Raw genomic sequence first — 14,656 nt, forward strand, 5'->3', positions numbered from 1 at the left:
TTCCCTGATTGTGTGCCCACTTGGTTTTCTTGGCCCGTCAACGCGCGTGTGATATGTGTTTCAGAACAACGACCTGCTGTGGACAGATTTCCATCAAAAGCTGGTGGACCAGGCTCTCCTCACCATGGACACGTACCTGGGCCAGTTCCCGGATATCAAAGTAAGAAGGCGCAGACTTCAGACACCTTGAGGGGTGGTCCCAGAGACCCCCTTCTAGACTGTGAGCCTGTTGTTGGGTAGGGACCGTCTCTATATGTTGCCAACTTGTACTTTCCAAGGGCTTAGTACAGTGCTGTGCACACAGTAAACGCTCAATAAATAAGATTGAATGAATGAATGAATGGCCCAGACTAATAGTAATAATTAATGATAATGATGGGATTTGGTAAGTGCTTACTATGTGCCTGGCATGGAACTAAGCACTGGCATGGATCCAAGCAAATCGGGTTGGACACATTCTCTGTCCTAGGTAAGGCCCACAGTATCAATCCCCATTTTACAGATGAGGGAACTGAGGCCCAGAGAAGTAAAGTGACTTCCCCAAGGTCACACAGCAGACACCTGGCGGAGTCAGGGTTAGAACCCATGACCTTCTGACTGACAGGCCCATGCTCTGTCCACTATACCATGCTCTATTTCCCCTCTTTGCCCTCCCCATTGCATCAGCCATGTATTTGGCTATAGACTCCCTAAACACTTTGGTACTGATCCCAGCTCCACAGTGCTGACCCAGTATAAATGTATAGTCTTATACTCTACTATTTTTTTAACAGTATTTGTTAAGCGCTCACTACATGCCAGGCACTGTACTCAGAAAGTGAGCTAATAAGCTCGGACACATTTCCCGTCCCACAGGGGACGCACAGCCTTAATCCCCATTTTACAGGTGAGGAAACTGAGGCACAGAGAAGTGAAGTGACAGAGCTGGGATTAGAACCCAGGTCCTGTTATTATTTCCTACTCTTTCCCCTATTTGTAGTTTTTTTTTTAGTGTCTGTCTCACCCCTAGATTATGTAGGCCTGGGAGTCAGAAGGACCTGGGTTCTAATTCCTGCTCTGCCACGTCTGCTGTGTGACCGGCTTGTTGTGAGCAGGGGAACGTCACTATTTATTGTTATATTGTACTTTCTCAAGCTCTTAGTACAGTGCTCTGCACAAAGTAAGCACTTAATAAATATGATTGAATGTTCTCTGTGCCTTGGTTACCTCATGTGTAAAATGGGGATTAAAACCGTGAGCCCAATTCATTCATTCATTCAGTCGTATTTATTGAGCGCTTACTGTGTGCAGAGCACTGTACTAAGTGCTTGGAAGTATGTGGGACAGGGATTCTGTTCAACGTGATTAGCTTTGAAGCACTTAAGAAATATCATTTAAAAAAAAATTCCTTGTGGACAGGGATCGCATCTCCCAACTCTGTTGTATTGTGCTTTCGCAAGCGCCTAGTTCAGTGCTCTGCACGCAGTAAGCAATCTGAGAGGAGCACTGAGAGGATAAGGCTGGGAGCACTGGGAGCAGTGCTCCCCTTCTCTCTCTCCACCCCCTCCCACTCCCCAGCAGCTGCAGCTGAACAGAAAAAGTCCTTTTTGAATGGAAACACTCAGGGCGACACGGCAGGCTGGCACGGGGCAGGCTGACACTGGGCAGGCCGGCTTCCTCCCTGGGAACCCTTCCAGACGCTCCCACACTCGGGCAGTTCCTTGCCGCCCAGATGGGGAGGGAGGTGCTGACCGGCTGGCTACGGTGGGGCGGGGGAGGGAAGAGGGTCTGTTTGTTCATTCATTCATTCATTCATTCATTCATTCAATTGTATTTATTGAGCGCTTACTATGTGCAGAGCACTGTACTAAGCGCTTGGGAAGTACAAGTTGGCAACATATAGAGATGGTCTATAGACAGTGGGCTCACAGTCTAGAAGGGGGAGACAGAAAACAAAACATATTAACAGAATAAAATGAATAGAATAAATATGTATAAGTAAAATAAATAGAGTAATAAATACGTAAAAACATATATACATATATACAGGTGCTGTGGGGAAGGGAAGGAGGTAAGGCGGGGGAGATGGACGGGGGAGGAGGGGGAGAGGAAGGAGAGGGCTCAGTCTGGGAAGGCCTCCTGGAGGAGGTAAGCTCTCAGTAGTGCCTTGAAGGGAGGAAGAGAGCTAGCTTGGCGGATGTGGGGAGGGAGGGCATTCCAGGCTAGGGGGATGACGTGGGCTGGGGGTCGACGGCGAGACAGGTGAGAACGAGGCACGGTGAGGAGATTAGCGGCAGAGGAGCGGAGGGTGCACAATGGGCTGTAGAAAGAGAGAAGGGAGGTGAGGGAGGAGGGGGCGAGGTGATGGACAGCCTTGAAGCCGAGGGTGAAGAGTTTCTGCCTGACTGGGGTGCGGTCCTCTCCCTCCTGGGACTCTGAGCCCCCCTCCCCTGAGCCCAGAATCTCCAGGGTCCTGGATGGACTGGAGGCAGCACCACTTTGCCCTTTGGCCTGGTCATTGGAGCCACATGGTTTTTCCCAGAATGCTCCTGGGAGCCTGGTTCAGTCAGTCAGTCGATCAGCGGTATTTATTGAGTGCTTACTGTGTGCAGAGAACATTACAATAGAACAGAGTTGGTACACACGTTCCTTGCCCACAGTGAGTTTATAGTCTAGGGGGAGACAGACATTAAATTACCGATATGGACGTAAGTTCTAGAGTGCTAAGGGTGAGGTGAATATTAAGTGCTTAAGTATTAATAATAATAATGATGATATTTGTTAAGCACTTAGTATGTGTCAGGCACAGTACTAAGTACTAAGGTAGAAACAAACTAATCAGGTTGGACACAGTCTCTGTCCCGTGTGGGGCTCACAGTTCCAATCCCCATTTTACAGATAAGGAAACTGAGGCCCGGAGAAGTGAAGTGACTTGCCCAAGGTCACATAGCAGACACGTAGTGGAGCGGGGATTAGAACCCATTACCTGCCTCCCAGGTCCATGCTCTATCCACTACACCATGCTGCTTCTCGGGGGAAGGATCCAAATGCAAGGGCAATGCAGAAGGGTGAGGGAATAGCGGAAATTATGGCTTAATCAGGGAAGACTTCTTGGAGGAGATGTGATTTTAGTAAGGCTTTGAAGGTGGGGGGCAGTGATGATCTGTCAAATATTCATATATCCCCTTTCCCTCTCATCTTCTCAAATCTCTCGCCCCTTCCCTCCTCCCCTCCTTAACTTCCATCTTCAACTGCTCACTCTCCACTGGTTCCTTCCCCTCTGCCTTCAAACATGCCCACGTCTCCCCCATCCTAAAAAATCCCTCTCTTGACCGCACCTCCCCTTCTAGTTATAGCCCTATCTCTCTCCTACCATTCCTTTCCAAACTCTTAGAACGAGTGATCTGCACCCGCTACCTCGAATTCCTCAACACCAACTCTTTCCTTGACCCCCTCCAATCTGGCTTCCGTCCCCTACACTCCACCAAAACTGCCCTCTCGAAGGTCACCAGTGACCTCCTGCTTGCCAAATCCAACGGCTCTGACTCTATCCTAATCCTCCTCGACCTCTCAGCTGCCTTCGACACTCTGGACCACCCCATTCTCCTCAACACGCTATCCAACCTCGGCTTCACAGACTCTGTCCTCTCCTGGTTCTTGTCTTATCTCTCTGGCCGTTCATTCTCAGTCTCCTTTGTGGGCTCCTCCTCCCCCTCCCATCCCCTTACTGTAGGGGTTCCTCAAGGGTCAGTTCTTGGTCCCCATCTGTTCTCTATCCACACTCATTTGCTCCCATGGCTTCAACTATCATTTCTACACTGATGACACCCAAATCTACAACTCTGCCCCTGCTCTCTCTCCCTCCCTTCAGGCTTGTCTCTACTCCTGCCTTTAGGCCATCTCCATCTGGATGTCTGCCCGCCGTCTAAACTCAATATGTCCAAGACTGAACTCCTTATCTTCCCTCCCAAACCCTGCCCTCTCCCTGACTTTTCCGTCACTGTAGATGGCACTACCATCCTTCCCGTCCACAAGCCCTCAACCTTGGTGTCGTCCTCGACTCTGCTCTCTCGTTCACCCCTCACATCCAATCCGTCACCAAAACCTGCCGGTCTCACCTCCACAACATCGCCGAGATCCACCCTTTCCTCTGCATCCAAACTGCTACCTTGCTGGTTCAATCTCTCATTTTATCCCAACTGGATTACTGCATCAGCCTCCTCTCTGATCTCCCATCCTCCTTTCTCTTCCCACTTCAGTCTATACTTCGCGATGCTGCCCAGATCATCTCTGTGGAGAAACGCTCTGGGCATGTCACTCCCCTCCTCAAAAATCTCCAGTGGCTGCCTGTCAACCTATGCATCAAGCAAAAACTCCTTACTTTAGGCTTCAAGGATTTCCATCACCCCGCCCCCTCATACCTCACCTCCCTTCTCTCCTTCTCCAGCCTAGCCCGCACCCTCCGCTCCTCTGCCGCTAACCTCCTCACTGTACCTCGTTCTCGCCTGTCCCACCATCGACCCCTGGCCAACGTCCTTCCCCTGGCCTGGAATGCCCCCCCTCCACACATCTGCCAAGCTAGCTCTCTTCCTCCCTTCAAAGCCCTACTGAGAGCTCACCTTCTCGAAGAGGCCTTCCCAAACTGAGCCCCCTTTTTCCTCTCCTCCTCCCCATCCCCCCGGCCCTTTCTCCTTCCCCTCCCCACAGCACCTGTATATATGTTTGTACAGATTTATTACTCTATTTATTTTACTTGTGCATATTTACTATTCTATTTATTTTATTTTGTTAATATGTTTTGTTTTGTTGTCTGTCTCCTTCTAGACTGTGAAAGCCCTACTTCCCTTCAAAGCCCTACTTCCCTTCAAAGCCCTACTGAGAGCTCACCTCCTCCAGGAGGCCTTCCCAGACTGAGCCTCCTCCTTCCTTTCCCCCTCCCCATCCCCCCTGCCCTACCTCCTTCCCCTTCCCACAGCACCTGTATATATGTTTGTACAGATTTATTACTCTATTTTACTTGTACATATTTACTATTCTATTTTATTTTCTTAGTATGTTTTGTTTTGTTGTCTGTCTCCCCCTTCTAGACTGTGAGCCAGTTGTTGGGTAGGGTCCGTCTCTATATGTTGCCAACTTGTACTTCCCAAGTGCTTAGTACAGTGCTCTGCACACAGTAAGCTCTCAATAAATACGATTGAATGAATGAATGAATGTGAGCCTGTTGTTGGGTAGGGACCGTCTCTATATGTTGCCAACTTGTACTTCTCAAGTGCTTAGCACAGGGCTCTGTACACAGTAAGCGCTCAGTAAATACGATTGAATGAATGAATGAAATATGGAGGAGAAGGGAATTTCAGGTCAGAGGTAGGATGTGGGCGAGGGGTCAGCGGTGAGATAAACCAGATTGAGGTAAGTGAGTAGGTTGGCATTAGGGAAGTGAAGTATGTGAGGGGGGTGAGGTAGGAGGGGGGCAAGATGATGTAGTGCTTTAAAGCGATGGCGAGGAGTTTCTGTTTGATGTGGAGGTGGTGGGACAACCACCGGAGGTTCATTCATTCATTCATTCATTCAATTGTATTTATTGAGCGCTTACTGTGTGCAGAGCACTGTACTAAGCGCTTGGGAAGGTTCTTGAAATGGGAGGAGGGAGGAAAAGAGGGAAGGAGATGACACAGGTGCTGTCTTTGGCTGGGGACAGGAATGACCCAGAATCCTCCATTCATCAGGTGGATGTTCAGCCCCGTGGCAAAGGAAGGGAGAAACCGAGTTGGCCAGTCAGTCAGCTGTATTTACTGAGCACTTACTGTGTGCAGAGCACTGTACTAAGCATTGGGAGAGTATCAATATAGTAGACACTTTCCCTGCCCACAATGAGCTTACAGTCTAGAGGGGGAGACAGACATTAATATACATAAATAAATAATAATAATAATAATGGCATTTATTAAGCGCTTTCTATGTGCAAAGCATTGTTCTACGCTCTGGGGAGGTTACAAGGTGATCAGGTTGTCCCACAGGGGACTCACAGTCTTAATCCCCATTTTACAGATGAGGTAACTGAGGCCCAGAGAAGTGAAGTGACTTGCCCAAAGTCACACTGCTGATAAGTGGTGGAGCCGGGATTTGAACCCCTGACCTCTGATTCCAAAGCCCGGGCTCTTTCCACTGAGCCACGCTGCTTCTCTATAAATGACAGATATGGACATAAGTGCTGTGGGGCTGGGGGGGGGATGAATAAATGGAGTAAGTCAGGGTGACGCAGAAGGGAGAGGGAGAAGAGGAAAAGAGGGCTTAGTCAGGGAAGGCCTCCTAGAGGAGATGTGCCTTCAATAAGGCTTTGAATTTGTGGGAGAGTCGGATTTGACAGAAGCAGACAGGAGCCGTATGGTGTAGTGGATAGAGCACAGACATGGGAGTCAGAAGGATCATGGATCCTAAATCAGTCATGGATCCTAATCCCAGCTCCACCACTTGTCTGTTGCATGACCTTGGGCAAGTCACTTTGTTTCTCTGCCTCATTTCCCTCATCTGTGAAATGGAGATTGAGACTGTGAGTCCCACGTTCGACAGGGACCATGTCCAACTCGATTTGCTTGTATCCACCCCAGCGCTTAGGACGGTGCCTGGCACAAAGTAAGCGCTTAACAAATACCATTATTATTATTATTATTATTATTATTTGAGGAGGGAGGTGTTCCAGGCCAGAGGCAGGATTTGGGTGAGGGTTCGGCGGCTAGATAGACGCGGGGTCTGACGGGCAGCTCTGTGTTTTTCCCAGCTTGCCCCAAGGATCCGGTCTGGTGACATCATCATGACAGAGTCCCGGGAACTGTTAGACCCTCCGTTGTTGGGTTTTGGGGTGGGTCAGAGCTTAGCAGGGGGGACCACCCACCTACCACCCCTTTCTTGGTTAGTTTCCAATCAATCAGTTAATGATGATGATGGTGATGATGGCATTTAGTAAGCGTTTACTATGTGCAAAGCACTGTTCTAAGCACTGGGGAGGTTACAAGGTGATCAGGTTGTCCCACGGGGGGATCACAGTCTTCATCCCCATTTTACAGATGAGGTAACTGAAGCACGGAGAAGTTAAGTGACTTACCCAAAGTCACACAGCTGACATTGGTGGAGCCGGGGTTTGAACCCATGATCTCTGACTCCAAAGCCTGTGCTCTTTCCCACTGAGCCACGCTGCTTCTCAGTTAACCAATCAGTTGTGTCTACTGAGTGCCTTCTTGGTGCAGAGCACTGTACAAAGCACTTGGGAGAGTACTATAGAATTGGTAGACACAATCCCTGTCATTCATTCATTCATTGTTGTATTTATTGAGCGCTTACTGTGTGCAGAGCACTGTACTAAGCGCTTGGGAAGTACAAGTTGGCAACATATAGAGACGGTCCCTACCCAACAGCGGGCTCACAGTCTAGAAGGGGGAGACAGACAACAAAACAAAACGTATTAACAAAATAAATTAAATAGAATAAATATGTACAAATAAAATAAATAAATAGAGTAATAAATACTTACAAACATATATACATATATACAGGTGCTGTGGGGAGGGGAAGGAGGTAACCCGGGGGGATGGGGAGGGGGAGGAAGGGGAGAGGAAGGAGGGGGCTCAGTCTGGGGGCTCAGTCTGTCCTCAAAGAGCTTCTAGTCTACTGTGGGCTGAGCACTGTACTGCACACTTGGGAGAATACGATAGAGGTGGGAGACATGATCCCTAAGGAGCTTCCAGTCTGCAGTACTTACGTACATATCCATAATTTATATATTTATATTAATGCCTGTCTCCCCCTCTAGACTGTAAGCTTAGTGTGGCCAGAGAATGTGTCTATCCACTCTGTTGTGTTGTTCTCTCCCAAGTGCTTAGTACAGTGCTCTGCACACATTAAGTACTCAGTAAATACCATTGAATGATTGATTGATTGATAGAGGGGGTAAACATGCTCTCTGACCACAAAGAGCTTACAGTCTAGCTGGAGAGAAAGACATTAAAAGGAACGACAGGTCGTGGAAGCAGCGGATATAAGGAGATAGACATAAGCACTATGGGGCTGAAAGTGAGAGGTTAGTCCCGAAGGAAGGGCTTGAGGGTGGGATAACTAAGCATGTGATGTAGTGGGGGGGGAAATAGCATGGGGAGATGAGAGGTTAGTCAGGGAAGGCTGCCCAGAGGAGATGTGATGTTAGGAAGGCTTTGAAAATGGGGAGAGTGGTGGTCTGCCAGATGTGAAGAGGGAGGGAAGCTGGAATGGGGGCGGCAGAGAAGGGAGGGCTAGGTGGGTGAGAGAGTTGAAGGGGTGCCAGGACCCCAATCCTGCCCCCTGCCCCTCTTTGGTTCGGGAAGGTAGGGGCAGCTGGACTCCATCCTTCGAGCGGTGCTCTGGGATCAGTCAGTGCTATTTATTGAGTGCTTACTGTGTGCAGAGTGCTTGGGAGAGGTTACTGTAACAGTGTTGGTAGACACATTCCCTGCCCACAAGGAGTTTAAAGTCTAGACGGGGCGATAGACATTAATAGGAATCAAGAAATGACGGGTATGGACATAAGTGCTGTTGGGCCAAAGGAGGGGTGAATAAAGAGTGCAAATTTGAGTGCAAGGGTGATTCAGAAGGGTGTGGGAGTCCTCCCTTCCCCCCACCCCTCTGAAGTTTCTGCTGGAGGGAGGGGGATGGGGGAGGGGACGCTTTCCTGTCAGGGAGCAGGCAGAGCCAGGACCCAGGCCTGCTCGCTACCTGAGTTTTTCCTGCCCTGGCCTCATTTCTGTGCTACTCTGGGACTGTGCTCTAATGGCCAGTCAGGGCTCAACTCTGTCTGGGGAAGGAGTGGGCAAGGGGAGGGGTGTCCACCCAGATCTTTCCTCTGTCCCTCATCCTCACGTGTGGCCTCCTCCCTTTTCAGTCTCGCATCGCCAAGAGGGGCAGGAAGCTGGTTGACTACGACAGTGCCCGGCACCACTACGAAGCTCTCCAGACCGCCAAGAAGAAGGACGAAACCAAAATCGCAAAGGTGGTGCCAGGGGAGGCAGGGTGGGTGGGAGGGGCTGAGGAGGTCTGGGAGAAGAGGGGTCAGGAATGGTGGAGGGGGCACGGGGGGCGGGCAGGCTATCCTTGTTCTTGGCTATTCAGCAGCAGAGGGAAGAGGGGGCAGGTGCTGGTTGATGTTCCGGGGGCTGGGGGCTGGGGCCCGGAGGAAGCCCCATGGGAGGAGGAAGGGGCCTGGCTGGTGGGGAGGGGGCACCTGGGGAGAGGAGGAGGGCGCCTCGAGTCCATGGACCAGGGCTGCCAGCGGAAGTCCCCCCCCCTCTCCGCTCGACAGAGCCCAATGCCGGGGCCCGCCTGCCCCGAGCCCTGGCGGTCAGCTCACAGAGGGGCTGGGTGCCCCTTGGCTCACAGGGCCAAGGAGAGACCGGCTCCCCAGGCTCACTGTCCCGGCTTTAGGCCAGCTGGCAGCCATATGGGCTCTGGGTTTTCAGACCGTGGTGATAAGCGTGAAACTCTAAATGCTGGCAGGTCTCCCCTTTGTCACCCCAAAGCCCTGGCAGGTCCCCCCTCAGTTCCTCCAAATGTTGGCAGGTCCCTTCTCTGTCCCTCCCAAATACAGTTCTCCCTCTGTCCCCCTAAACCCTGGCAGTCCCTTCTCCGTCCCCCCACTCCCCCAAACACTGGCCGGTCCCCTCTCTGTCCCCCAAACCCTGGCAGATCCCTTCTGTGTCCCCCTCAAACTTGGCCATCCCCTTAAACTCCAGCAGGTCCCCTTTTTCTCCCCGCAAACTATTCACCCCTTCATTCCCCTAAATACTGGCAGGTCCCATCTCTTTCTCCACAAACCACAGCAGTCCCCTTCGCACCCCCCACAAATTCTGGAAGGTGCCCTCTCTGTCCCCCGCAGATGCTGGCAGTTCTCCTCTGTGTTCCCCCAAATGCTGGCAGGGCCTCTCTCTGTCCCCCAAACCCTGGCAGTCCCCTTCCTGTCCCACCCCAAACACCAGCAGTCCCCCTTTCTATCCCCCCACAAACATCGGTAAGTCTCCTCTTTGTCCCCCCAAAGTTGGCTGTTCCCCTTTCTGTCCCTCAAACGTCCAGCAGGATCCCTTTTTCTCCTCCCGAGCCCCAGCAGGTTTCCCCCTCCATCTCCCCAATCACTGTCAGGTCCCCTCTCCTTCCCTCCTAACCACTGGCAGGACCCCGTCTGTCCCCCAAATGCCAGCTAGTCCCCTGTCTGTTCTCCAAATGCCAGCAGGGCTAGCGGTGGCCTAGCCAGGACCCTCCTGGAATTGGAAGGCATGTGGTCTCTCTGCTCTGGAGCTTGGGGGTGGGGGGGGTCTTTAAGGTAGTGACCTTCCCAGCAGGGTGGGGAAGAGTCATATTCTGTGGGGTCCTGTACCCCATCCCCCTCCATTCCTCCACCCCAGCCCGGCCCCTCTGGCTGACTACAGTCCTCTGAAGCTGCCAGAGGCTGGGCAGGGTGGGTCCCAGATACTGCCACCCGCCCTCTGGCCCCCTCCCCCTTTCCAGGGTAGGACGGGTGGCGTGGGTGGGGCCAGTGGGGGTTCCCCCCCCCCCCCCATGACTCTCGTGGACCCCTGGCTCTCCTGGTTCCCTGACTCTCCTGGACACACCTTCCCGGACCCCTGACCCCAGACCCCCGACCCCCCTGGGGCCTCCCTGTCACTAATGCTTGTCACTGTTTGCAGCCCCTGGAGTTCACCCTCAGCCTGGGGGTGTTCCCTGCCCCCACCTCCATTAACCCCTAACAGGCCATGTCCCGGCTCCTGCCACTGTGCCCCAGCCCCCATCCGCTCCTACCCCAGCACTGATTTGACTAACTGCTGTTTGCCGTTTGGATTTGTATTAAAAAAAAATGTCTCTGTCTTCTTTCTCTCTCTCTTTTCTTCCCCGTGCCCCTCCACCCCAAACTTCTCCCTCTCTCTTTCTGTCTCTCCCTGCCTTCCCCTTTCCTTCTCCACCTCCCCTTCACTCTTCTTTCTTTCCTCTGGCCCCTCCTCCATCTCCTCCTCCCCCTCCCTTCTTCTCCTGACACCCCCCCCCCCCTCAATCTCCCCATCCCTTCCCTCCTCACTCCTCCCCCCAACCCCTTGCTCCACCTTGGCTTGACCCCCCTCCCCGGCCCAGCCCGTGTCACTGCTTGAGAAAGCCGCTCCTCAGTGGTGCCAGGGGAAACTCCAGGCTCATCTTGTAGCGCAAACTAACCTGCTGCGAAACCAGGTGACCGACCGGATGCCCCTCTTCCCCACCCCCAATCCTGGCTGCACGTGCTCCTATCACCTTCTCTTCACCCGCCTCTGGGCTGAGGCCGGTCCCTCCGTCCGTCCGTCTGTGCTCGTGTCCATCCGCTGTCCATGCTGGTGTCTATGTGTCTGTGGGGTGGGGAGGGGGTTTCCCATGGCCCGAGGGGTGCCCTCCTTGAATCCTCGGGGCCGCAAGGGGGGTGGTCTCAAAGTTATGTCATCCATCCCCCTGCCTCCCATCGCGATGGGGCCATTGCAGCCAGACGAGAGGGTCTCCTTAGTCTTGGTCTGAGACCTTTGTCCAGGAGCTGGCACTGCTGCCGCCCTCGGGTGCCCAATGGCACTGTGGCCCTCTGCTCTCACTCTCCCTGGCTGGCTGGGCCCTTCCACTGTGCCTGGCACCAGGACTTGAAGTTGGGGGAAAACTTCTGAGACAAGGAGTCCAGCCTGCGTTTCCCCCAACGCCTCCCCGGCAGGGTCTGTGTGCCCCACTGCTCGGGCCCGCTCGGACCTGGAGTTGGAACTTCTGGCTGGCCGCTGGATGGTCTGATACGCATACTCCTATAGACGGGCTTTTGGCGGAGTTAGGCCTCAGGAGACCCCCCTCTCCCCCATCTCCCCTTGACCCTCACCCACCAGGGACCAGGACAGTGGCATGTTGCAGGGAGAGGGGGAGGTAGCAGAATGACTCCAGAGAGAAAGGAAGACAGCGCACACGCAGGCTCAGCTGACTTGACTGTCAGGGCCATCGCTTATAGCCAAGAGACTAACCAATGACCAAAATCACACAAAAGTGTAGGTGACTGTGAAACGTTCCTGTGGTCCAATAATGAGGGTATTCGTTAAGAGCTTACTGTGTGCCAAAGATTGCTAAGTGCTGGGTTGGATATCAGGTAGTCAATTCAAGCACGATCCCTCTGAACTGTGAGCTTCTTGTGGGCAGGGAATGTGTCTGTTTATTCATCCTTTCATTCATTCATTCAATTGTATTTATTGAACGCTTACTGTATTCAGAGCACTGTACTAAGCACTTGGGAGAGGACAATGCAGTAACCAGGTGCATTCCCTGCCCACAACAAGCTTACAATCTAGAGAGGGGGAGATGGATGTGAATTCAAATAAATAAAATTACAGATATGTACATAAGTGCTGTGGGGCTGGGAGAGGGGAAGAGCAAAGGGAATAAGTCAGGGCGACACAGAAGGGAGTGGGAGATGGGGAATAATGGGGCTTGGTCAGGGAAGGCCTCTTGGAGGAGATGTGCCCTCAGTAAGGCTTTGAAGAAGAGGGAGAGTCATTGTCTGTTGGATTTGAGGAGGGAGGGCATTCCAGGCCAGAGGCAGGACGTGGGCTAGGGTTGGTGGCGAGATAGGTGAGATTGAGGCACAATGAGAAGGTTAGCGCTTGAGGAGTGAAGTGTGCAGGGTGGGTTGTAGGAAAAAAGTAAGATGAGGTAGGAGGGAACAAGGAGATTGAGGGTTTTAAAGCCGATGGTGAGTTTTTGTTTGATGCGGAGGTGGATAGACAAACACTGGAGTTTTTAGATGAGTGGGGTGACATGTCCTGAACGTTTCTGTAGAAAGATGATCCAGGCAGCAGAGTGAAGTATGGACTGGTGTGGGGAGAGGCAGGAGGTTGGGAGGTTGGGAGGTTAGCAGGTTAGCAAGGAGGCTGATGCAGTAATCCAGGTGGGATAGGATGAGTAATTGTAGCAGTTTGGATGGAGAGGAAAGGGTGGATTTTACTGATGCTGTGAAGTTGGAACTGACAGGATTTAGTGATGGACTGAATATGAGGGTTGAATGACAAAGAGGAGTCAAGTGTAACGGCAAGGTTACGGGCTTGTGAAACAGGAAGGATGGTGGTGCCGTCTACAGTGATGGGAAAGTCATGGGGAGGAAGGGGTTTGGCTGGGAAGATAAGGAGTTCTGTTTTGGAAATGTTATGCTCGAGGTGACGGGAGGATATCCAAGTAGAGATGTCTTGAAGTCAGGAGGGAATGTGAGACAGAGGAGAGGGAGAGAGATCAGGGCTGGAGATGTAGATTTGGGTGTCATCTGCATCGAGGTTGTAGTTGAAGCCATGGGAGCGATTGAGTTCTCCGAGACAGTGGGTGTAGATGGAGAATAGAAGGGGACCCAGAACTGAACCTTGAGGGACTCCCACAGTTATGGGGTGGAAGGGAGAGGAGAGCCCATGAAGGGGACTGAGAATGAACTGCCAGAGAGGTAAGAGGTGAATCAGGAGAGGACAGTGTTGATGGTGATGATGATGGCATTTGTAGTATACTTTCCCAAGAGCTTAGGACAGTGCTTTGCACACAGTAAGCACTCAATAAATGCGATTGAATAAATGAATGAAGGAGTAAATGAATGAATGAATCCCTATCCCATAGGGTGCATAGTTTCAGGGGGAGGGAGAACAGATATCCACATTTTGCAGATGAGGAAAATGAAGCCCAGAGAGGATGTGATTTGCTCAAGGTCACCCAGGAGCTGAGGCTGGATTAGAACTCAGGCCTGCCAATGCCCAGTCAATAATAATGATTGTGGTGTTTGTTAAGGCCCTGGCCCCCGTGTGGCATTACCATGGTGTTAGGGTGTTGTTACAGTGGCATTTGTATGGTGTTACCATAATAATAATAATTATGGTATTTGTTAGGTGCTTACTTAGTACTGAGGTGGATAGAAGCTAATCATGTTGGACAGAGACCCTGTCCTATGTGGGCCTCACAGTCTCAAGCCCCTTTTTGCAGATGAGGTAACTGAAGCCCAGAGAAGTGAAGTAACTTGCCCAAGGTCACACAGCAGGCAAGTGGCAGAGCCTGTATTAGAATCCATAACTTTATGGCTCCCAGGCCTGTTCTCGATCCACTTCGCCATGCTGCTTATGCAGTATCCCATGGCAGTACCATGGCATTAGTATGGTGTTAGCATTCATTCATTCAGTTGTATTTATTGAGCGCTTGCTATGTGCAGAACACTGTACTAAGCACTTGGGATAGTATAATAATAAACAATAAACAGACATAGTGTAACAGTATAGCAGTGTAACAATATAACAATTAACAGACTTATTCCCTGCCCACAACAAGCTTGATAGTACCATAGCATTAGTGTGGTATTAGCGTGGCAGTACAATGGCATTAGTATGGTGTTCACATGATGATACCAGCATGAGCAGGTATCTCATGATACCATGGGAAGCAGCATGGCTTAGTAGAAAGAGCACAGGCTTGGGAGTCAGGGGACGTGAGTTCTAATCCTGGCTCCACCACTTATCTGTTATGTGACCTTGGGCGAGCCACTTATCCTCTCTGTGCCTGTTACCTCATCTGTAAAATGGGGATTAAGACTATGGGTCCCACGTGGGACAACCTGATTACCTTGTATCTAGCCCAGTATTTAGAACAGTCCTCG

At 51.5% G+C, this 14,656-nt stretch overlaps 1 protein-coding gene across 10 annotated transcripts in view; it reads left to right on the forward strand.

Moving 5' to 3' along the window:
• BIN1 (bridging integrator 1) overlaps positions 1–14,656 on the forward strand; it is a 157,721-nt gene that overhangs the window by 101,081 nt on the left and 41,984 nt on the right. For 7 of the 10 annotated variants that reach the window (XM_038760929.1, XM_038761011.1, XM_038761172.1 and 4 more), the window contains exons 5-7: positions 65–160; positions 8,888–8,995; positions 11,122–11,214. In XM_038760929.1, coding sequence (XP_038616857.1) covers positions 65–160; positions 8,888–8,995; positions 11,122–11,214 — 297 coding nt within the window. The remainder of the gene's footprint in view (positions 1–64; positions 161–8,887; positions 8,996–11,121; positions 11,215–14,656) is intronic. The other 3 variants (XM_038761090.1, XM_038761409.1, XM_038761490.1) reach the window with 1 other exon arrangement.

The sequence above is a fragment of the Tachyglossus aculeatus genome, chromosome 1, assembly GCF_015852505.1.
Source record: "Tachyglossus aculeatus isolate mTacAcu1 chromosome 1, mTacAcu1.pri, whole genome shotgun sequence".
NCBI lineage: Eukaryota > Metazoa > Chordata > Mammalia > Monotremata > Tachyglossidae > Tachyglossus > Tachyglossus aculeatus.